Raw genomic sequence first — 24,250 nt, forward strand, 5'->3', positions numbered from 1 at the left:
TCTCTTAATTTTGAACATATGGCATAACTTCTTGCTTATCAGCCCTAATTTTGAAGCCATATGCATTTTAAAAACAGACATACTTAAAGCAACACATCTATTTTGAATCCTGATCTGAACCGAAAAATTTGAACTTGTGAAGTATGAGAAAGGTAGCATATGTTTAACTATTTCAAATTTCCTATGACTAAACCATCATTTTGAGGATAGGATTTGGATTATTTAGTGCTTAGAGTCTGTGGCTGTCTGACAGCAAATTTCACAGAGCAGATAAGATAGATAAGCTTAAAGGTATTTGATGGAGCATGCTCAAGGGAAAGGAAAGAGGAAGTATTTTATCATTAACCACAGTGGGCACCTGAGCATTAAATTGCTGAATGCTATGTTTTTCTGTACATATGGTTTAATTCTCATCCTGCATTCTGACCTGGATGTGTTTTGGGGAAAGGCACAATTTAAGGTAAAGTTAGAAAGTAACACAGAGACAAGGGTCCGATCCCTGGCCTTGTTCAATGGGTTAAGGATCCAGCATTGTCGTGAGCTGTGGTGTAGGTCACAGATGTGGCTCAGATCCCATTGTGCTGTGGCTGTGGTGTAGGCCAGGAGCTACAACTATGATTCAATCCCTAGCCTGAGAACCTCCATATGCTGTGGGTATGGCCCTCAAAAGACAAAAAAAAAAAAAAAAAAAAAAAAAAAAAAAGAAGAAGAAGAAAAGAGGAAAGGAAAGGAAAGGAAAAAAGTAACACAGAAAAGAGGCTCCTCTTACTTCCTTAATGGAAGTCAACTCCTTTCTTCCAAAATCAAGTGATTCTAAAGGACATGTTAACAACCATAGACATTTAAAAATGTGCCTTCCCTTTAAAGTGTCCAAAGCCCGGGAGTTCCTGTTGTGGCTCAGTGGAAATGAATCCAACTAGTAACCATGAGGATGCGGGTTCGATCCCTGGCCTTGCTTAGTAGGTCAAAGACCTGGCTTTGCCATGACTTGTGATATAGCTTACAGACATGGCTCAGATCCCACGTTGCTGGTTGCTGTGGCTTCCATATGCTGCAGATGCTGCCTTAAAAAGCAAAAAAAAATGGGGGGGGGGGCAGAGCCCTTTCACAGCAACAGTTTCATTTAACTATGATTTGGGGAATTAGTATGGGCATCATTAGAAATGAGATTAGCAGCCCCATTTTTCTAGAACCAAACTGAAGTTCAGAGTATACTGATCCTCCCATGATCCCACCAAGCATGGGTTCTTTCACTGCATCCTACCACAATGTGTCTCTCCTTTGCAGGAAGCAGGAAAGTCACTGGTGGAACAGTCGGCTCCAGAAACCACAGTCCAGGTAGGGTTCCTCCATGGATTAGGGAACCAGAGGGCCAGGCCGTGGAGTGTGCGGTCCGAGTATAAATGGACAGGTCAGAGCGAGAAAGTACAGAGTGTTGCAGAGAAGGTGAAGAGAAGCAGGAAAGAGACAGAAATGGAGGTTCAGCATATTTAAAACCCACCAGAATCTAAGCTGCATGGGTCAGAGATATTGTCTGTTTAATTTCCTAAAGCGTCACCCAGTATCTACTGCAGAGCTTGGGACAGACATGAAATGGGTGGAGGCTAGGAGGGGACAGGAGGGGAGTGGGTGTGGAGAGAATGAGGGACACCATCCATCAGGAAACCAGAGCAGGGACCACGAGCCAGGGAGTACTTTCCAGTCCTTTCTTCCCCATCGTCCTGTGTCCTATGGCCCTTCCACCCACCCAGGCAGCCAAAGCTTAATAACCATCTTCATATCTCAGGAGAGGATTTTTGGTGATGACAGTTAAAAATGAATTTTAAAAAGAAAGAAAAGAGTTACTTTGGGGATTTTGAGTTTCAAAACAGATTCTGGGAACCCTTGGCAGAGGTAATCATTCGAGGGGAAATGCATTTACGTTTCCAAAGACTAGGATTCAGGACATTAGAAATCTGGAAAAGGCCATAATTAATCAGAGGGAATATATGAAAAGTATGCTTAGACTGAGGGGAGGAGCAGGAGGAAAGAGAACAGAGGGGATGGTGAGAAGCAAGGGGATAAGTCCCAGCGCATGATGGAGAAAAGTCACTGTGCCCTCCTCACCATCGGGCAAGGTCTGGTGGGGGAGTTGGTGGGTAGTTAAAATAATCCCCAATAAATCTGTTGAATCAGAGATTAGAGAAGACGTGTGTGCCGGAGTCCCAGTCAAACTGGACAAAATTACAAAGATTCACAAGTTTCCCCTTAGTCTCGTGTGGTGGGGACCCACAGAATTGAAATGGCTGCTGGGTGTGCCTAGGGAAGAAAAACTAAAAGCCCACAGAGGGTCATTTTGAGATAGTGACCAGAGGGTGTGTAATAGTATGAGATTCGAATTACTCTATTTCACAAAATGGTAGAAAGAAGCCAAGGTACAAGTTGCTTTAAAAAAAAAAAAAAAGTGTTACTTGACTCACACCTGTAAATCTCTGACTTACTGTGAGGAGCTAGAATGTTCTTTATAAAACCATGTAGAAAAATAAACTGCTGTGTTCTTCTGAATGTCACTCAGAATATAGGAATTGCTCTGTCTTTGCCAGGACAACTAGGAAGAGCCTATGGTTTTATTAGTTTGAGGCAACATGTTAAAGCTGAGACAGTAGAGTTCCCATCATGGTTCAGTGGAAACGATCCCAACTAGTATCCATGAGGGTAAGGGTTCGATCCCTGGCCTCCCTCAGTGGGTTAAGGATCCGGTGTTGCCATTAGCTGCAGTGTAGGTCACAGATGCAGCTCAGATCGGGCGTTGCTGCAGCTGTGGAGTAGGCCGGCGGCTGTAGCTCCGATTCCATCTCTAGCCTGGGAACTTCCAAATGTCACAGGTGCAGCCCTAAAAAATAAATAAATAAATAATAAATAAATAAAGCTGAGATACCTTGCACACAAACACGAGTTCATTCCTGATGTTTGATATTTAGATATCTTTGTTTTCTTACACCCGTTTTTACTAGTTTGAAATTCTCAGCAGGCTGTGTACATAGAAGTTTTAGATTACAGTTACTAATTTCTTCGTGTTCCAAGATCTGCATAATGTACAAGGTAAATTAAATGTAGCATTCATATGACTGATGCCAACCAAGTGTTATAATTTTAAAGCAAAATGATCTTGGTTTTTAATATCAAGTTTTTTTCCTTTGGATTTATTGTGTCTTAACAAGAAATTTAAGTAAAAATACTGATGCTCTGAGACTAAACTGTGTTTCTTATTCAGAGCCTGTCACTCCATCTAACATCACCTTCCAGGGAGAGAGAGCAAAGCAAAAATCATCCCCAAAGTTTATTACAAGGATTATCCTGAGTCTTTTATGATTATGAAACACAGGAATCAAAGCATGGTGTCTTCCATACTTAAAAGAATGCAAAAACAGGAAATTTAGAAACAATACAGATTGCAAAGGCATCTTCAATTTCATTACCGAAAGCATCTTGGCTGAAATTTTAGGTTGCCTACTTAGCCTTCCTATTCAGTATATTTGTAACAGAAATAGTTGTCAAGTTTGCCCATGCCAAAAAAGAAAAGAAAGTAATTTAAGTAGCAAATACCAGGATCCTCAAAAAGGCTAAATATGTACCTATCTTCTGTATGAAAACACACAAACATATTTAATTTTGAAAAGAAATCATTTCTCTCCCAGGGTTATTAGTTTAAGGAAAACAAAATTATAGTTATTCAAAGGGAAATAATGGCTATAAATCATATTGATGCACAAATAGGAAGTAAACAGTCTGCATCTTTGATTCAACCCCTAGCCCGGGAACATACTTTATTCAACGCCCTCATTTTGCAGATGTATGATTAAGTGCAGGACCAGTCTTACTCCAACACCAGGCATGTTAAGAGTTAGCATCGGGCTGCCTGACTTCAAAAAATTTCTCTTTTACTTAATTGTCCTGACACGTAATAATTGGGAAAGTACAAGGAGGGAGAAATGTCTACAAAGGTGGGGAAGCCATACTTTTGCTGACATATCTAGAGCCAATGAAAGTGTACGTTCTTCATAAGCAGGGCTATCATTATGCCTAGAGGCTACACGGAGCGTGGAAAAGTCCATGAATGGACGCTTACTTCCCTCCTCTGTGTAAATCACATAGGGAAAAGTTCTTAGTTTAAACAAAAAAAGAAGGCACCCAATCAATGTGGGTTGAACAGAAATGCTCCTGCCCACAGTAGGTAGTTCTTTCAATAGTCACTGAATTCTTGGAGCTGGAAGGGAGGCAAGAGATGGTTTAGTCCAGGATCTCTCAACCCCAGCACTAGTGACATTTGGGGCAGGATAAATCTTTGTTGTAGGGGATTGCCCTGGACACAGTAGGATGCTCAGCAGCATCCCTGGCTTCTACCTACTGGATGCCAATAGCACCCCCACCCCCAGTCATGACAAACCATATTGTCTGGGGCAAAGTTATGCCAGGGGAGAGCCACTAATCTAGTCCAGTCCCCTCATTTCATCAATGAAGTTCAGTTTCACAAATACACTGAGTAGAACTGATTAACCACACAAGCACAGCAAGGACACAATTGCTGGGATCTTTCTGCAAAACCAAGCTGTCCGAGTTCTCCTTTGGTTCAATTAATTACACATTATCTTGAATAAGGGCATCAGATCCTGCCTGTGGTTTCCAAAATGAGGAGGTAAAACTAGCCTGACCCTGCAAAGGACCAGTCTTTCTACCAAATGCAATTCATGAGGGCTTAGCACTTCCTGAAAGCCATTTAGCCACAGGTGGAGAAAAACACTTCTCTTTTTCTGAACATACACTATGGGATAAATAGCATATATATTTGCTTTTATTCGAGCAGGTAAAATATGCTAAGCCTCTCAGCTCTACGAGAAAAAGGTAACTGACAATCCAGTTCCTGATAAGTTGTTTCTCACCAAACACATTTTCTATTTTCAAGGAAGAGATGATCTAAAGGTCCATAAGACAAATTGGTATTTGGATGGTTGGGCTGTAGTAGATTAAATTTCACTTAGGATGTCTATATTTGGAGATCAGAACATTATTCAGAAAAACTCTAAAAACCTACCAGCCCTCCCATCTCGAAGGAACCCCTAATTTTGAATTTACAAATTTATTCCAGATTGTTCTTTTCACGCAGGCTTTGAGATAAAGAAATAATACACTTTTAATCCTGTCTTTTTTCCATATATTTATTTTAAATCACCTGCTTCAGTAGCCTGTTTTCACAGGCTGGACTTTTCAAGCTCCGTGTTAGGTTTCTTTAATGGAATTTTAAAAACAGTTTATCTATCAGTTTTACCTCTCTGCCTCACTCTCTCCTAGGCACTCTCTTGGCTGCTCTTCTCATTTGAATTTATTGTTTTCTCTGCCCAAATTACAACTTGAAGTTATTTTATCTTGGGTCTCAGTGAGGAAGAGAAGGTTCCCAATTCTCTTCATGTGACTCAGCTTCAAACTTATACAGCTTGCTGGGATCTTTACAGGTGTCCTCATGCAAAGTCTGTCTAATCTCACCCACATTTTAAAAGATTTCATAATTTTTCCAATGTTTTGAGATTATAACATGTGTTCTAAACATACCACTCTTAACATTTAAATTCAAAAATACAGAGTATTACTATGTACTCCTCTAGGAGCATTCTACCTGGATTCCACTTCTCATGGAGTCAAAGAAAATGTCCAAGAGAAAATCAAACTGCAAACCCCTCATGCTGACTGCATTTCCTACATACACTTAGTGATAACTAGCCCCCAAGTCATCTTAAGGAAGTTGTGGAATTGAATCCATTCGGTTGAGGAGGGAGGAGATGATTGTCGACTGTCCTGGGAGAGGTACAGCATATATACATCATGGGACAAAATTCTATGACACATAGATAAATAGGACAAAGGCTTATGGTGGTCACCTCGTACAGCTCTATTCACAGGCTGACTTTGACTCAAGGTTCAAGAAAGTTTGCTTTTTTTTTGGTCTTTTTGCCTTTTCTAGGGCCACCCCTGCGGCATATGGAGGTTCCCAGGCTAGGGGTCTAATCAGAGCTGTAGTCACCGGCCTATGCCAGAGCCACAGCAACACGGGATCCGAGCAGCGTCTGCCACCTACACCACAGCTCACGGCAACACCGGATCCTTAATCCACTGAGCAAGGCCAGGGATTGAACCCGCAACCTCATGGTTCCTAGTCGGATTCGTTAACCACTGCGCCACGACAGGAACTCCTCAAGAAGGTTTTCAATACAGACTTCTCTGAAGTAAGACAGGAATGCATCTTTTATTTTTCTTGCCAACAAATAAAATGAACTTTCTAAACTTTGAATAATGTTTACTTTGGATATTATTTAAAATTATTTTTACACAGCTACTCTCTGTCTTTTGAAATTCTTTTTTGGGTTTGTTTGTTTTTTGTCCTTTTAGGGCTACACCCGCAGCATATGGAAGTTCCCAGGCTAGGGGTCCAATCAGAGCTACAGCTGCCAACCTATACCACAGCCATGGCAATGCCAGATCTGAGCCAAGTCTGCCACCCACACCACAGCTCATGGCAACGTCGGATCCTTAACCCACTGAGCAAGGCCAGGGATCAAACCCATATCCTCATGAATATTAGCTGGATTCATTACTACTGAGCCACGATGGGAACTCCTGTCTTTTGAAACTCTAACTGTTGTTTGATATATACGTGTGTGTGTGTGTGTTTGTGTGTGTATTTTTTTTTTGTCTTTTTGCCTTTTCTAGGGCTACTCCTGCGGCATATGGAGGTTCCCAGGCTAGGGGTCGAATCGGAGCTGTAGCTGCTGGCCTACACCACAGCCACAGCAACACGGGATCCAAGCTGCGTCTGCAACCTACACCACAGCTCACGGCAACGCCGGATCCTTAACCCACTGAGCAAGGCCAGGAATCGAATCCGCAACCTCATGGTTCCTAGTTGGATTCATTAACCACTGAGCCACAACAGGAACTTCAGGTGAAACCATCATGGAATTTTAAAGTCTACTGTAACAAAACCTTATTTTTAAAAATGAGTATACGTTACATGAGAGGTTCTAAATATGGCAATGGTGATCCCTCTTATTTTTTTTAAACTCAAATAAATTTTATTATATTTATGGTTGTACAATGATCATCATAACCCAATTTGACAGCATTTCAATCCTAAACCCCCAGCCCATCCCTCCACCCCCAACCTCTCTCCTTTGGTAACCATAAGTTTTTCAAAGTCTGTGAGTCAGTATATGTTCTGCAAAGAAGTTCATTGTATCCTTTTTTTAGATTCCACATACAAGTGATAGCATATGACTTTTGTGTATCACTGTCTGACTTCACTTAGCATGATAATTTCTAGGTCTATCCATGTTGCTGCAAATGCCATTATTTCATTCCTTGTTTATGGCTAAGTAATGTTTCATTGTGTATATGTACCTCATCTTCTTTATCCACTCCCCTGTAGATGGACATTTAGGTTGCTTCCATGTCTTGGATATTGTATTTAGTGCTGCAATGAACATAAAAAGATATATGTACCCCATGATTTTCTCTGGATAGATGCCCAGGAGTGGGATTGCTAGTTCAAATGGTAATTCTATTTTTAGTTTTTTGAGGAATCTCCACAATGTTCTCCATAGTGGTTGCACCAATTTGCATTCCCACCAACAGTGTAAGAGAGTTCTCTTTTCTCCACATCCTCTCCAGCATTTATCATTTGTAGACTTTTGGATGATGGCTATTCTGGCTAGTGTAAGCTCGTACCTCATAGTAGTTTTGATTTGCATTTCCCTAATAATTAATGATGTTGAACATCTTTTCATGTGTTTTTTGGCCATCTGTATGTCTTCTTTGGAGAACTGCCTGTTTAGATCTTCTGCACATTTTCTGGTGGGGTTGTTTGTTTTTTTGGTATTGAGCTGCAGGAGGTGTTTATATATTTTTAGATTAATCCCTTGTCAGTTGCTTCATTTGTAAATATTTCTCCCATTCTGTGGGTTGTCTTTTTATTTTGTTCAGGGTTCTCTTTGCTGTGCAAAACCTTTTAAGTTTAATTAGGTCACATTTGTTTATTTTTGTTTTTATTTTCATTACTCTAGCAGGTGGACCTGAGAAGACATTGCTGTGGTTTATGTCACAGAGTGTTTGGCCTATGTTTTCCTCTAAAAGTTTTATAGTATCTGGTCTTATATTTAGGTCTTTAATCTATTTTGAATTTATTTTTGTGTATGGTGTTAGAAAGTGCTCTAATTTTATTCCTTTATATGTAGCTGTCCAGTTTTCCCAGCACAACTTATTGAAGGGACTGTCTTTTCTCCATTGTATATTCTTGACTCCTTTGTCAAGGATTAGTTGGCCGTAGGTACATGGGTTTAATTCAGGGCTTTCTATCTTGTCCCACTGATCTATCTATCTATCTATCTATCTATCTATCGATCTATCGATCTATCTGTTTTTGTGCTAGCACCATACAGTTTTGATGACTATAGCTTTGTAGTATGGTCTGAAGTCAGGGAGTCTGATTCCTCCAGTGCCATTTTTCTTTCTCAGGATGGCTTTGGCTATTCTGGGTCTTTTGTACTTCCAAACAAACTTTAAAATATTTTGTTCTAGTTCTGTGAAAACTGTCCTTGGTAATTTTATAGGGATTTCATTGAATCTGTAGATTACTTTGGGTGCTCATCAGTAAGTTTGGTGAAGTTGCAGGATACAAAATTATTATATAGAAATCAACTGCATTTCTACACACTAAAAATGAAAGATCAGAAAGAGAAATTAGGGAAACAATCGCATTTTCCATCACATCAAAAAGAATAAAATACGTAAGAATAAAGCTACCTAAAGAGACAAAAGACATGTACTCTAAAAACTATAAGATGCTGGTGAAAGAAGTCAAAGATAACACAAACAGATGGAAAGATATGCCATTCTCTTGAATTGGAAGAATCAATATTGTCAAAATGATCCCCCTTAAATTAGATATCTGGGGATATCACGAATTAAAAAAGACAGAGGATACATTTGCATAAAGCTTTAGGATGTCATTGTTTCCCTGTAGATTTAAATGGAGACACTACATACTCACCAAGTATTTGTTAAACAACTAATTTCTTAAAGCTTAACTCAGTGGCTTAACTAACTATTAGAATTATCTCATCTATTTTGGTAGAAGTGGAAAATAGGTCTTCTTTTTGTGTTAGTCTTAAAGCAAGTAAAAATCAAAGATTCTTAACCCTACATAAAGCAGTGGAAGGGGGACAGGAGAAGAAGTCTCCCTTATCAGTGTAGAAAACTGCAAGCCTTTAGGTCCAGTCCTCCATGGTACATATACAAGGTCAAGAGAAAGCTTAAAGCAATAATAATCATAACAATAAATTAATAAAAGGGAGAGACAAAAGCTCACGTTTGAAGAGGGGATCCTATCTGATTATTTCCTGGAGGAAGGAGCAAGTATTGTTTCTTAGGATAATTTTTTACAATATTAAAAAAAAGTTTATTGTGTTGATAAATTATCCATTACATGTAGTATATAAGCTGTTCACTATAAGTTGCTTATTACCTATTAAATATAGAGGAAAGAAGGAAGGAAGGCAGGCAAACAAAAAATGAAAAAGAGAGAGAAAAAAAACTCATAAGGATTTCATTACTTGAATAAGCAAAAACAACCAGGTAAAACTTGGAGAAGCCAAATCTCCAGTCTTAACACTTCCAAAAAAATGAAACCCTACATGGAATTTCAGTCCTCTCCCCTTGAAACTATTCAGCAAACCAATTATTTCTAGATCTTAAAAAGTTAAACATTTTAATCTGAAAAAAAAACTTAATAAAAGACTAGCAATGAGAAAAGATCATTTTACGACAAAAGAGAGTGAGCCATCTTGATTGAGAAACAAATGTTGAAAAAGCAGCAATTTGTAGCAAAGCCAGAAGTCATTCAGAATAAAAGGTAGTATTATCCATGAGTGTTTGCTCTGTAATAATAACGTGTGAGTGACAGAAGGAAGTGAAGGTGAAGGTCACAGGAAAAATATAACTCAATGACTAATTAGAAATCTGGAAATCACCCACATAACCATCAAAGCTGAATGTCAGAGAGTTTGGTAGGAAAGTCAGATGTCTAAGAAAACTCAGAAGAAAAGAGAGAATGTAAACACTAAACAAAGAAATTCCCTATCATTACCCTTTAATGTTCTCTGTGAAATATGTGGGGGAAATTCATTAAGTGGTCATTTTCACACAAAAACATGTTCTTTTCCCTATTGAAGCAAATTAGAAGGAAAATAAAATTTAAGAGGCATACATGCCGGAAAACATTATTTTGCATTAAAAAAAGAAAAGAAAGAAAGAAAAACTTTTCCAGGAAAATCAGATGAAACAAAAATATCCTCTCCTTTAATTCTGTGCAAAATCTTTTTTATACATTCCTCTGGGGCTTCAAGAAAGAAATGACATCTCTAATATCATGAATTGAATTACTAATTCATTTAGAATGCAAAAGAATGTTTTAAATAACATTATATATAACTGAGGTTAGCAACTGCTTTTTCTATTAAGAATCTTTAGTGAAGAAATCACTTTTGTCTAATTAGATACATTAAATGACCAGAAAATAATCAATATATTTTGTAAACTCGCAAGTATCCACAAACAAAAACCATGTCTCTTTAATGTCTTCATTCTCCTCAGTGAATCAATTTTCTAAGCCTCTATATTTTCTGGATGCCCATTTGTCCAATCAATTCTGTTAATTATTTTTCACCACTGCCTTTAATTATCAATAGAACTATGCTTCAAAGTACATCACCATAGTTTTCAATCCATATGTGGAGTATGAGGAATTTTGTTCCTCAAAAGAACCTCAAAAAGACCACAAGCTGTTACAATAATGAATTTAAAAGTAATTTCAGAAAAAAAACATCAGCTTCATTCTGGAGAGTCTTCGTTTAAAGATCCGTCTAATACACAGTGAGGCTTCCTGGCCTATGTCATGCTGATGGAAAGGTTGTTGATTAATAAGTCTCAATTACTTGATTAGCTATTTGGTTGCAAACTTGGCTTTTAGTACTGAGAGGCTGTCTCCAGGCAAATTCTCAGTTCATTATCAGTTCAAACGTCTGCCTGGTGGTAACTTCTTCAGCTACAGTAAATACATTTCTGTCTGGTCTCATCATCTTTGGTGTCTGACATTTTCTAACAGTTTTGAAATCATATTTTATGGCCCTGAAGCTGCTCGGGGAAATTTACTGACTTCAGAATCCCATCCAGCATCTCCTGTCATGTGGAACTGTCCCCAGTACAAGGCAGATTAGTGAATGTAAGCTGGTTCAATTTGGCCCAACTGTCGGGCTTAAGAATTTTCCATTACATGGGTGGGTGAGATCAACTGAGTTTAGAACCATTCAATTTATTCTGTGGCAGCAGCTAAGAGAACACAACAGTGCCTAGAACTGAATCTGAGTATGCTCTCTTTTGTGACGTTCTGATGAAGCAGCCATGCTGACTGAGATCATAAATTGCTGTTGCTCAATTTACTTTTTCGAGGCGATCTCAGCCTCTACCCTGGTGCACTGTCTTTTGTACCTGCCTCCATTGTAGATTCTGGCCACAACGAGATGGCAGTGAGAACTCTATGTAGAGGCCAGTTGATAGCCTATGAAATTTCCCAGTTTTCCAGTATATGCATTTTTCTTCTCCTGCAAGGTCAATGAGTAAGACCAGGGAATGTTTGGAATTCACCTGGTTTTTTTTTTTTTTTTTGGTTTTTGATTTTATGGCCTCACCCTGGGCATATGGAAGTTCTTGGGCTAAGGTTGGAATCTGAGCCCCAGCTTTAGGAATGTCAGGTCGTTTTAACCCACTGCACCAGTCTGCAGCAACCCCGTGCCACTATAGTTGGATTCTTAGCCCACTGTGTCACAGTAGGAACTCCTGGAATTCACTTTTAAGTACTCTGAAAGAAGTACAGACTTCTTTCAGTTCTGACAGTCAGCTGGCTCCTATTACTTCCCATGTTCCACAGAGAAGTTGGGATATACACAAAAATGAAGTGATCGAAAGAAAATATAAGTCTATGTCTGTGGCACCAAAATACTTGCAAAAGAACTCAAATTTTCCACACATTATCTGAAAATACATGGGTTTATATTGTACATAAACAGCTTTAAATTTGCTGTATAGTCAGGAAAAGCTATGGGGGAAAAAAAAACTGGTAATTTATTCATTTGTTAATTTTTGGCCATACCGCATGCAAAATTTCCTGGGCCAGGGATTGAACCTGTGCCATAGCAGCAACCAGAGCCACAGCAGTGACAAGGCCAGATCCTTAACCCTCTGAGCCACCAGAGAACTCCAAGAACTAATAACTTCCTTTAAAGAGAATTTCCTACACCTGAAAATGGAATTCATCATTTCAGAGGACAGCAGATTGTGATAAATTATATTCTTCGACATTCTACAAAGAATCTTGTTTAAGGTAAAATACATAAATTTGAAATTATACTAATATAAAAGAACAAAATTATTATTTTATAGCATTAGATCATATTTGAAGAATATGTTACATGGATAATATGTGAAATTTATTTTAATTGTTGGCATTTTTGTCATATAACACTAGATTACATTTACAAATTTTTGTAATAAACCCATACCATCTAAAATGTCACATTAAGCCTCTAAAATATTAGTGTCATATAAACAACAGATATTTAGTAAGCTTTCCTGTTGACGAAAATATGCTTTCCTAACAAGAATTTTCATTTCTTTTATGTGCAGATTTACTGAACGCAATCTTATATATCAGTAAGATTTCTCTATTTAATTTAAATTGAGGGGTGCATTTTATTCTATAAAATTGAAATAATTGCTTCTAATTATCATTTTCAATGTTATTAGTGCCTTCTAAAAATATTTAATTTATCCAAATTCTTTCAGTCTTCATAAAGTATATATAAATAAGCATAAAACACTACCATCTCCATTTTATGAATGTAAACTTTGGCTAAGCATGAAAATGTACTTATAATGAACTGTTTCAAAACTTTTAACCTAGTCAGAGTTAATCTTAGATTTTAAGTAACCCAGATTTTTGAATTTGAAGGACCCATAAAAAGTACCTGATCTGAATGCCTCATTTTGTGCATTAAGACACTGAAGTGTGGAAAGATGAAACAGCTTGCTCACTGTTATATAGAGTTAATATGTGGCAGATAAGATATCCTTAATGTTTCACAAGTATGAATGTAATTTATATTTTCAAGAATACTGTTATCATTTTTCAAACTGAAATTTAAAAAGAGTACAGCACCTTATATCCTGTATAAATCTATTCTATCATAGGTTACCAAATATGGTCATCTTGAGTATCCTGGTTGCATCCAGGAAGGTTTCTGGATTGCTTACATTGCTTAAACATGTAATAATGTTTGAGACATACAACACATAATCCATGCCTATCTGTTGCATTTTAATGACAAATAAAGATGTATGCTTTCTTTGAGATAATATATGAACTTTCCTGTTGTATAAATGTGTATTTTCCCCATATATTATAGTGTACCATCAATAACCTTCCATTATAACTTCTGCAAAATATAGGATATATAAAGGGAAGATAATATACCTTTTTTGTACATAAACCAAAAGAACAACAAAGCCAGAAAATAACTGAAGCCCCTATCCCCTACCTACTTACCATTCAATCTAGGGAATCGCATCATCTCTACTAAGCTGGTATGAATCCAAACAGATCTTTTGTCTGTACTAAGATACCAAACTTAAAGTACCACATCATTTCAAAAGGAAGCAGGATTTTATTTTATTTTCACTTTTTTTTTTTTTTTTAGGGCTGCACCCGCGGCATATGGAGGTTGAATTGGAGCTACAGCTGCCAGCCTACGCCACAACCATGGCAATGTAGGATCCGAGCTGCATCTGCAACCAGATCCTTAATCCACTGAGCGAGGCCAGGGATCGAACCCACAACCTCATGGTTACTAGTCAGATTCATTTCTGCTGTGCCACAACAGGAACTTCAGGAAGCAGGATTTTAGAAATAAGGAAGCAACACCTATGTGACTCATCCAGTCAGTGACTCCATGATGTCTTTATAGGGAGTAATGTCTTGATCCCCCAAACAATACTAGGACTAAGTAGAAAATTTTCAGGAAAAAAAAGAAAATTAAATACTTCAAAATACCATCCTGGAAACACTTGAGGATTTTTTTTATTATGCAAAAAAATACATCTTCTTTATTACTAAGGCTATTCCAATCACATAAACATTTTCTGGCACACACTATATTCATAGAGGCATATCTATAATTTGTACAGTTATTTAGCCAAATATCAGACTTTCTCACGTGCATGCTCACCTGCTCCGAAAAGAAGTCATTGTTATCCTCCAGGTATTTACTGAAAGGGTTGGGTTCATAGATTTCTTCCTCTTTTTTCAGTAATATTTTGGATTTAACAGGTACGGGGCGAATTACTCCAGGCTTTGTCTTCATGAATATGAAATTAGTTTTTAAAAAATAAAGAAAAAAATACTATTAAAATGACTACGTATGTGTATTAAGTCATTCAAATATTCTCACAGCCATTTATAATTTTTAAATTTTAAAATGATTTTTACAAATACATACAAACAGCCAGGAATCAAATGATCTTAACTAATGTAAATAAAGTTCCCTGTTACAGCAATTAACTGATAAATATCTACTCTCGTGAGGTTCAAAATGCAAAAACACCTTCATCTACCTAGCCAAATGTATTCTTATATCTTTGCCAGTTCATTCAATCAATAAATATTTCATTTGACAAATACGTATTTTTTTCTTTTATTTTTTTTAGGGCCACACCTGCGGTATATGGAAGTTCCCACGCCAGGGGTCCAATCAGAGCTGCAGCTGCAGGCTTACACCACAGCCACGACAACACCAGAACTGAGCTGCCTCTGTAACCTATGCTGCAGCTGACAGCAACGCCAGATCCTTAACCCACTGAGCAGGGCCAGGGGTTGAACCCTCATCCTCATGGATGCTAGCTGGGTTCCCGCTGAGCCATGCTGGGAACTCCCTGACAAATATTTATTGAGAGCATCCTTGGTGCCAGGCAGTGTTCACCTTTGGGGCATGGCAGGATAGATGAATTTAGAATGATTCGCCAAGCCCATAACAGCTTTCTTTTTCTGGCCACTGCCTCTGCATGCCCTGAAATCTCAGAAACCACATTCATACCATGTATGATGAAACCAGTGTTGGCTTTCTGACCTAAGGAGGTGGGGGCTGGGAAGTAAACAGTTGTTCTCTTTCAAGAATATGCAACAAGGCTTTAAACTACTTTGCAGTCATGCTGGGAGACTGAGATTACAATGTGTCAATTTGGGAGCAACAAGAAAGCCTTAATCTGCCATAAAAAAAGTAGACTGATGAGATCAAGAAAAATAGAGCAAAGTGTATTGAATTCCAAAACCTTCCTGGGACCCAGCTGGATTTCCTTTCTTTTTTTTTTTTTTCCTTTCTTTTTTTTTTTTTTCCTTTCTTTTTTTTTTTCTTTCTTTCTTTTTTTTATTACTCAAATGAATTTATCACATCTGTAGTTGTATAATGATCATAACAATCTGATTTCACAGGATTTCCATCCCACAACCCAAGCACATTCCCCCACTCCCCAAACTGTCTCCTCCGGAGACCATAAGTTTTTCAATGTCTGTGAGTCAGCATCTGTTCTGCAAAGAAGTTCAGTCTGTCCTTTTTTCAGATTTCACATGTCAGTGAAAGCATTTGATGTTGGTGTCTCATTGCATGGCTGACTTCACTTCCAGTTGGATTTCTTGTCTGAGGCTTCCTGACTTTCCTTTTCTTTTACACAAAATTCCCTTTCTTTTAAACACGTTTACTTCTGGACCTTGCCATCAAAAGAGTTTGAGTGACTAGACTAGTCATTCAAGATGCATGAACTTGTACCCAATGTCAATTTGATGAGAGAGAGGGGGGGAGAAAGAGAAATCCAGTTTGGGGCAATTTCAAAAGCATGTTTCACAAACACCAAAATCTTGTTACACTGTAAAATGTCACAGAATGATTGAAGTGTTTACAAAAAACACCCCAAACAAGAATTCAATAAATAGCTGTGACACTTTTCCTGTTTGAGCATTCTTCATCATTCGTCTCGACCACATTTCCATTCAGAAAATAGTCAATTAGGGAGTTCCTGGTTGTGGCTTAGCGCTAACTAACCCAAATGGTATCCATGAAGATTAGGTTTTGATCCCTGGTCTCACTCAGTGGGTTAAGGGATCCGTCGTTGCCATGAGCTGCTATGTACATCTAAGTTGCCGTTTGAATCTGTTGTTGCTGTGGCTGTGGCATAGGCCAGTGGCTATGGTGTAGACCTGCAGCTACAGCTCTGATTAGACCCCTGGCCTGCGAACCCCCATATGCCATGGTATAGCAAAAGACAAGAAAAAAAAAAAAAAAACCAAAAAAAAAAAAACAGAAAATAATAAATTAGCTCTCCTTAGTCAATGCTGATGCTCTCAAGTTAAGCCCTGAAGGAGCACATCTACCTGTCTACTCTATAAACCATGTGATATGTTTTGAGTCTTAAATAAAGGCTGCCCTGAAATCCTTTTTTTTTCCAACAGATACTTTCCCAGTTGGCTTTCATATCTATGCCAACTAGGGAAATACAGATTGAGAAAATTCTCTATCTTTCCAAGGCTGGGAAACATCTCCTACTTAAGAAACTCTGATTTCTCTCAAGGGGGAAAAATGAGCAAGTAACATCCAATTATGTGTGAAATAGCACAGTTGAGTAAACCTATGAGACCAATAATCTGCAGTGAACTCAACATAAGGACAAAGGGCAGGAAGTTTCTGATTTCTACAGCCACCTTTAATAGGGAACTAGGGGAATGCCCCATTATTCGAGTCGTGACCCGAAACTACCCAGATTTCCTGTCTCTTTTCCACGTGACTTCCTGTTTCATTGCTCCTTCCTGCTGCTTCTACTCCTATACTTCCTCCTACTCTCTTGTTCCTTTGGGAGGTAGGAAATCAAATACAACTCCAGCCCTCAGGGCTTACCAGGTTCTAAAGCCATCACAGACTTTAAGGAGCTACGCTTGGCGGCAGGGGCAGCCGAAGAAAGATGAAAGCAGAGGGAAGACATTTGACCAGAAGCACTTGATTTGTGACAAGAATCCCCCTGCCAGAGAAACATGATGCCCTGGTCCCTGCACTGCTAGCAGGCAAATGTTTGGGGTTATCCTGGTCTGGAAACGTCCACTCAGATCATCTCTCTTGGGATCATCATACTCCAGGGTAAATCCAGAAAAGACTCTCTTCTGGTTGGCTGAATATCGAGTAGTTTTAATGTCAGAGTCAGTTACTGATGCTTCATGTTTGCTTCTCTACCAGACGTTATGCATCTTATTGCTATGAATTTCTTGATCTCCTGGATTTGATGGTTGTCTGACCATTGGACAATGACTCCTTCCCCATTTCCTCTATTCCACCGGATTTTCCACGTGCTCTTTTTTTTGGACTCTGTCCATAGGCTTGGTCTATCCGAAGTCTCTAAATCTTTCTCATTCTAGTTTGCTTACTTGGTCTCAGTACCGTTGCCCTGATTCTTACATTATATTCATCTCTCTTTCCTTAGTCCTTTTTTTCTCGTGTACCTCAACTTGCTGTCACTCACCAGTCAACATTTCATAGGTATGGAAGCCAACTCCAGGCAAAAGAAGACTCTTAGGAGTTTACCTTAGACACTGTTTTCACTTCCCACCCTGTAACTTTAACCCTAGCCTCCACACCTAACTGGCTCTCAGTGCTTGGTCAAATTGGAGCTTACATCTTGGTGGCCCAATTCTGAACCTCACTCATTCTCCATTAACCATGGTACACCTAGCAATCCTGTTCATGGTGGCCTCTATGCCTTACTCATACCATTCCAGGTGCTTTGAAACCAGCCTCAAAAACCTTGAGGACTCATTGCTAATAATGAGGCCATCATTATCCCATAGACCCAGAATCTATATCTTACAGGTAGTGCATTCAATATTTTAAATTGATTATCTCATCAATTCTTTTTTTTTTTTTTTTTTTTGTCTTTTTAGGGCCATGACTACAGCATATGGAAGTTCCCAGGCTAGGGGTCAAATCGGAACTGCAGCTGCCAGCCTACACCACAACAATACAGGATCTGAGCCATGTCTGCAACCTACACCCCAGCTCATGGCAACGCCGGATCCTTAACCCACTAAGCAAGGCCAGGGATCATACACACATCCTTGTGGATGCTAGTCAGGTTCATTACCACATGGGAACTCCCTTTCTCATCAATTCTCTATTGATAAACCTGTGAGAGACTTAGAGTCAGTCACACACTATGCAGTTAATATGTGAACAAATAGAGATTTAATGCAGGTCTGGTCTGATCAGCAAGCCCAAGATTTTCATTACTCTGATGCCAGAGACAGAGACAGGAAGAGAAATAGCACAGAGAAAAACTCTAAATTTTGATTCCTTCTAAATCCACTGCTTCTGTTTTATTTCCACTGCCAGTTGCTACATTCATGACTTTGGTCATCGTTACCTCATTACATGTCATTTCACTTTTCTTTTCACTTGTCTCAATAAAGCCAGTCTTCCTTTCCTTAAGCAGGCCACAAACATTCCTGCCAGAAGAGCATTCCAGGAACATTCCAGACTGATCGTGTTTTCTTGCTCAATATACACACATCTTCCCTTCACCTCCACACACACACACACACACACACACACACACACACACACACACACACACATCCCATTCTGCCTCCTAAAGGATTCTGTAGTTCACACTGTCATCAAATATTAAACTGATGTTTCTCTGGACTTGTTTTAAAGTCTACTCCCAGAAGCAGAACGATATCAATGGGAGGAGAGGATCCAAAACATAGATTTTAATTTTGCAATAGTGTTAATAGACTGAATGACCTTGGAAAAAGCCATTCAACCTTGTCTGGATGGTCTACAGAAGGACTGCAATTCTCATCCTTTAATAATGAGTAATGGCACATTTTATTATTTACATTCCTCCATACTCAGGCTTCACACCACGTTAAGCTACTGCACAGGGCTTAGAACAGCCCATCCTTTATTCCTTTCTGATCAGCATTGGTTGCATTCTGCTCACAGTCACCTGGTATCCTCAGACCTCAAGACAGGTTTGCTAATTCTGGAAAATCTTATTTGCTAAGTCTGCATCCAAACAAAACAAAGGAAATCAGGTTAATCAAGTAAGAAGAATCTATAAAGGTGAGCTACTCTAAGATTGTCTTTGCCAACAATATCACAACTAAACTAGCCCAAAGAGATCATTTCTTTCCCTTTTCTTAATCTGCTAAAAAAATCAACAGGTCCAAGTAGACTCGTGACTGATATACACAAATGCCATTCTTATGATGCCAGGAAAAGCAACTCCCTGATTTTCTTTCCAGCCCAAGCAGAGAAATAAAACCAGATAACAACTGCCATAGCCAGCACAAAGGGCACAGGAACAACAATGAGAAGATTCTCCAAAGGGCAAATTTCAATTTATTGTGATGAACCTTCTGAGTGATTTACACTGGACCTAAGGCATTCCTAAAGTGTCTCAAAGACAAAGCAACCATTGCCTTGGAGCTTGGAAGCATCCTTCTATCGGATGCTCTCTGGAGCCATTTTACCAGCGGAGACCTAATCTAGGTCAGGAACTGGAGTGTCTGTAGACATGAATAACACATAACCTTCGTTCTCAGAGGGCTCCCAACTCAGGTGAGTTAAGCACAGAGCAATTACAGTGTCATTTAAGCCACATCACTGGACTCCCCTCAAAGTTCTTTCATGCCTCATGTTCTCAGAGTAAAAGCCAAAACCCTTTAAGTGCCTGCAGGGTAACACCAACAAGGCACTGTGTGACCTACCTTTCAGTCCCCAACCAGCCTCTCCCTGGCCCATCTTGTCTCGTGCTACCGCCCGCCTCTCTCTCCCACTCTAGCACACACACTCTGTGTTCCCTCCTCCGGGAGTCTGACCCTGCTCCTCACGTTGTCTGGAAATCTCTTCTCCCTTTCCAGTTTTCTCTTTCAAGTCTTCAAGACTAGGCTCAAATGCCACCTTCTTCTCAGACAAGTCTTCCCTGTGTTTATATTTTTGCTTCTTCCGCTAGAATGCAAGCTCTGTGAGGCCAGAGATCATTTTTGTTTGTTCTCTCTCCAACACCTAGAGCTGTGCTAGGATCCCAGTAGATTCCAAACGGACGTATAAAGAATGAATAAACTAATTGGCAGTATGCTGGCTACTATCAAATACGGAGGTCCTCAAAGGTGCTGGTTGCCCATTTAGGGTCTCCTCTTATTTTTCCTGGACTAACTTTTTGATTACAATATAAGCCAGGAAGCAGGGATTTTGCAAGATAGAAGACTCACATGGCCTTTCACGCACAGAGGACTGGAAGAAGGCAGCAACGTGGGTTGGTGAGCTCCATGCTTAGAGTTAAGAGAAGAAGTTGGAAGTTGCCATCTTCCTTGATATAGGAAGTCAAGGCCAGAACCATATCTTTGAGGCTGGACAAGATTTTAACCTTCTCTATTTGTTTTTTAAATCTCCCCCTGCCCCGACTCCCCCTACCCCTCACCTCCCCCCCCATTTGCTTATGGTGATAAGCAATAAAACACTTAACACCAGAAGAAAATGATGTCATCTTTTTTAGAGAATTCAAGAGTGGGTGGAACTAAGGAAATCACTTTTAACCCCATTGTTAGTCCTGAGGAAGAAAAAGTCCCAGAGATACAGTATGCGGAGTCTCGGGGCCTGGGGGCAGGTTTTAATGGCCTGTGAGGCACTGGTCCAAGCCCGTTACTCATTTGTGTTTATAACTCATCAAGTATACACTTAGCCTTGAATATTGCCAGCAGGGTACTGTAAAAATAGGCACTGTTTCTGTCCTTTGGATCTTACAGTCATAATTCTGTGACAACAAGTTGGTACTGCCTCTGGCTGGAGACCGAAGCTGAAAATTAACTGCCAGCACTGACCTAGAGAAACCATTATATAGATAATGCCTTCTTAGAACAACATTTTTCTTAAATTAATTCCGACTAGCAGACTGATGTTTTTAATTGCCTTTGACTGCAGTAGTAAGCTCTGGGGTCCTGTGATAAGAAAACAAAATAAAGGATAGGGTCCCAGTTTTCCAGGGTTTATCTCTATCTTTTTGCAGAAATAAGATGTGGGGGGGGAGGCAAGAAAGTAGAGCATATAGAAAATTCTGAGTCTGGCTAGGAAGTCTACAAATTTGATGGATCCAAAGAGTTTATGACAGTGTCACTGCTGTTTCTTTTACCCATTTGCTTCAGTCTTGTCTTTATTCTCCAGTGTTATTTTTTTAGAGTTTCTGTGGCAACAAGCTGAAAGAAACTCAAAAATATTCTCCCATTCAAGACTGCTGACAAAAGCAATATTTTCTAAATTATTTCGCTGATTCACTTATTCAATTAATAAATGTTTATGAAGTCTAATTTCTTTTTTTTTCAATAAAAATGATAAAAGCTTGAGGCAAATACTTTTTTTTTTTTTTTTTTTTTGTCTTTTTGCCATTTCTTGGGCCGCTCCCACGGCGTATGGAGGTTCCCAGGCTAAGGGTCAAATCGGAGCTGGAGCCACCGGCCTACACCAGAGCCACAGCAACACAGGATCCAAGCCGAGTCTGCAACCTACACCACAGCTCACGGCAATGCCAGATCCTTAACCCACTGGCCAGGGATTGAACCTGCAACCTCACGGTTCCTAGTAGGATTCGTTAATCACTGAGCCACGACGGGAACTCCTTGAGGCAAATACTTAAGGTTTGTTTTCCCCCTCCAAGAAATATCTCACACTTCAAAACACTACAGTACAGAGAGTAAAGCTTCTGAGATTAGGGGAAGAGGTGGAAAGATTTTAATACCACCCATTAGCCCTGGGACTGTTGACACAGCATTGTAGGTATCTGGACTTCAGGAGTTTTTTTCATCAACCTAATGGAAATAACAATTCCTGCCATACTAACTCACAAAGTGATTGTGCAACTCTTACAAGATAACATGCATGACAAAACTTTATAAACAGCGTAAAAGGAACTTGAAAGGGAAAAAAAAAAAAAAAAAGCCCTTTCCTTTTTCCCATCTGTGCCAGTATAATATAGAAATCTTGACATTAAAGGAACTTAACTACCCAGGAAAGTACCTACCTGATGCAATTTTTCAAAAAAAAAAAAAAAAATCTTGTAGTTACTATGATAGTTGTATTAAAATAAACATATATGGGGTTTCAATCATTATAAGCCATGTCCCACAGCTCAAGAAACATTTTTTTTTGAAAAGTACATAACACAAATTGGCCAGATGGAAATCTTTGAACAAGTAAAGACAATAGCATGACTCAAATATGGGGAGGCGTACATGATAAATGCTGTAGCGCTTAAGAGTGTTGTGTCAAGGAAACTTGGTCAAGGACAAACTGCCTTTGAGCTTGAAGAAGACATCAGTTCTACACAAAAGCTTTCGGGACCGCATTTTCTGAACAACAAAGACCTCAAGGGCCCTCAGGAAGATTGGTCAGGCACCACTAAAATAGGACACATCCGCTGGCTTTCAGAACTAGGAACAAAGTATCTGCAAGGTTAAGTACTCTTCTGTATAATGTTCCAGTAAGCTGCATTTTGCTTTTACTTGTATATAGCCATGTGATTTTCTTTTCTTTTCTTTTTTAATCTATTGCTTTGTATTCTCTAGATTCGGTATTCTCTCTTGAGCAGAAATGAACATTTTGTAATGGCATGAAGTTGCAAAAGCAAAAGCCGCATGTCTTCTGAACCTGGTCCCCTACCTACTGCCAAGGGAGACCAGCACTGACCCAGCTTGTACAGCCCAACCCATCCTCCTACCCAGAGAAAAGAGGTCCCACCAGCCTCTGTCAATACTGTGACTATGGAGGAGCGCCCTGGAAATGAGGGAGGCTTTGGGAAGGTTCAGCCTCGATTCCAGATCTTCCTTTCTTCTGTGCCCTTTCTGAGGCCGGGGGATGCACTGCCCACAGGTGCGACGCCTCCTCACACCCTAACGGAACCTACACAGCCCCTCCTCTTCAGTAAGTGGTCACATCTTTGCAGCAAGGGCCCTCTGCAGGGGGTGCCCGGGGAAGGTCCCACTTCTGCCCTCTTTCCCAACTCTTTCTCCAACCTTTCTTTTTTTCCTTGAATCATCTAAAAACAGCAATGATTCCTTTTTGAACGTCATGCAGAACCAAGATGACCACTAACACTGCGATCTCAGATGATCTGTTTAAACCCTGCGGGCCTCTGTTTCTTGATCTGTAAAAATGGCCACTCTTATTCAACCCCAGAGATAACATTTCAGAGACTATGTGCAATAGCAACACCTCCCCTCCCCGCGCCCAGTATGTAGGGGGCTGCGTTGGCCACTCCACACATTAGGATAGGTGAGCCTTACAATTTCCCCTTCAGATTATCAGAGTAGTTGTCCTAACCTTCATTTTCTAAGTAGGTATTTCCAACACTCTCTTCTCTAAGTCCCTTCCCAGTTTTGATGTACTATGTTGCAGTTTAATAGAAGATGAAAAACTGAGACAGAGAATGGTGAACTAGTTTCATAAGGACCCCCAAACTATTCTCCCTGAGCCGAGTAATACATAACACGCTTTTCAGAGTAAACAGTGGAAATATTTTAAGAGTAAGTAGCAAGGTCGTATTTCTTTTTTCCCTTCCAGCATTGAATTGACACAGTTGCAATGGAAACAAGCAAATAGGTAAGCCAAGTTAAAAACACAAAAAAATTTAAATGATATAGTCCTAAAAAGACAAATCTCAAAAGCAAAATGGGTTCTTCCTTAAGCTTGCACTGTTAGAACAATTCATTATCTATTTTCACATCAAACAATTTATCACATTTCTCTCCTAAAATGGGAATCAAATAATCCCTGCTTGTTTTATGCAAAACATACACTAATTACTTATGCAATTTAACTATCATCTAGCATGTTTCCCCAAATTTTATTATGTGCCACTCACACATACACATACGTGTAAACAAAAGATAATATATATGTGTTTTAGCTGTCATATAGCGTGTGTACTGTCTTATAAACACACACACACACCTGTGTGTATACACACACATTTGTTTTTCAAAGGCATTCTTATTTACTCACCTAACTCAGAATTTAATCCTGAA

The 24,250-nt window shown here is 39.3% G+C and overlaps 1 protein-coding gene across 50 annotated transcripts in view; it reads right to left on the minus strand.

Annotated features, from left to right (window-relative positions):
• The window catches only part of MLIP (muscular LMNA interacting protein), a 240,337-nt gene that overhangs the window by 44,990 nt on the left and 171,097 nt on the right, over window positions 1-24,250 (minus strand). For all 50 annotated transcript variants that reach the window (XM_021098546.2, XM_084966926.1, XM_021098542.2 and 47 more), the window contains one exon: window positions 14,364-14,492. In XM_021098546.2, the coding sequence (XP_020954205.2) occupies window positions 14,364-14,492 (129 nt within the window). The remainder of the gene's footprint in view (window positions 1-14,363; window positions 14,493-24,250) is intronic.

Source organism: Sus scrofa, chromosome 7 (assembly GCF_054392235.1).
Source record: "Sus scrofa isolate SSC_HxYL_T2T_F1_AM1 chromosome 7, Sscrofa_HxYL_maternal_Yorkshire_Landrace_v2.0, whole genome shotgun sequence".
NCBI lineage: Eukaryota > Metazoa > Chordata > Mammalia > Artiodactyla > Suidae > Sus > Sus scrofa.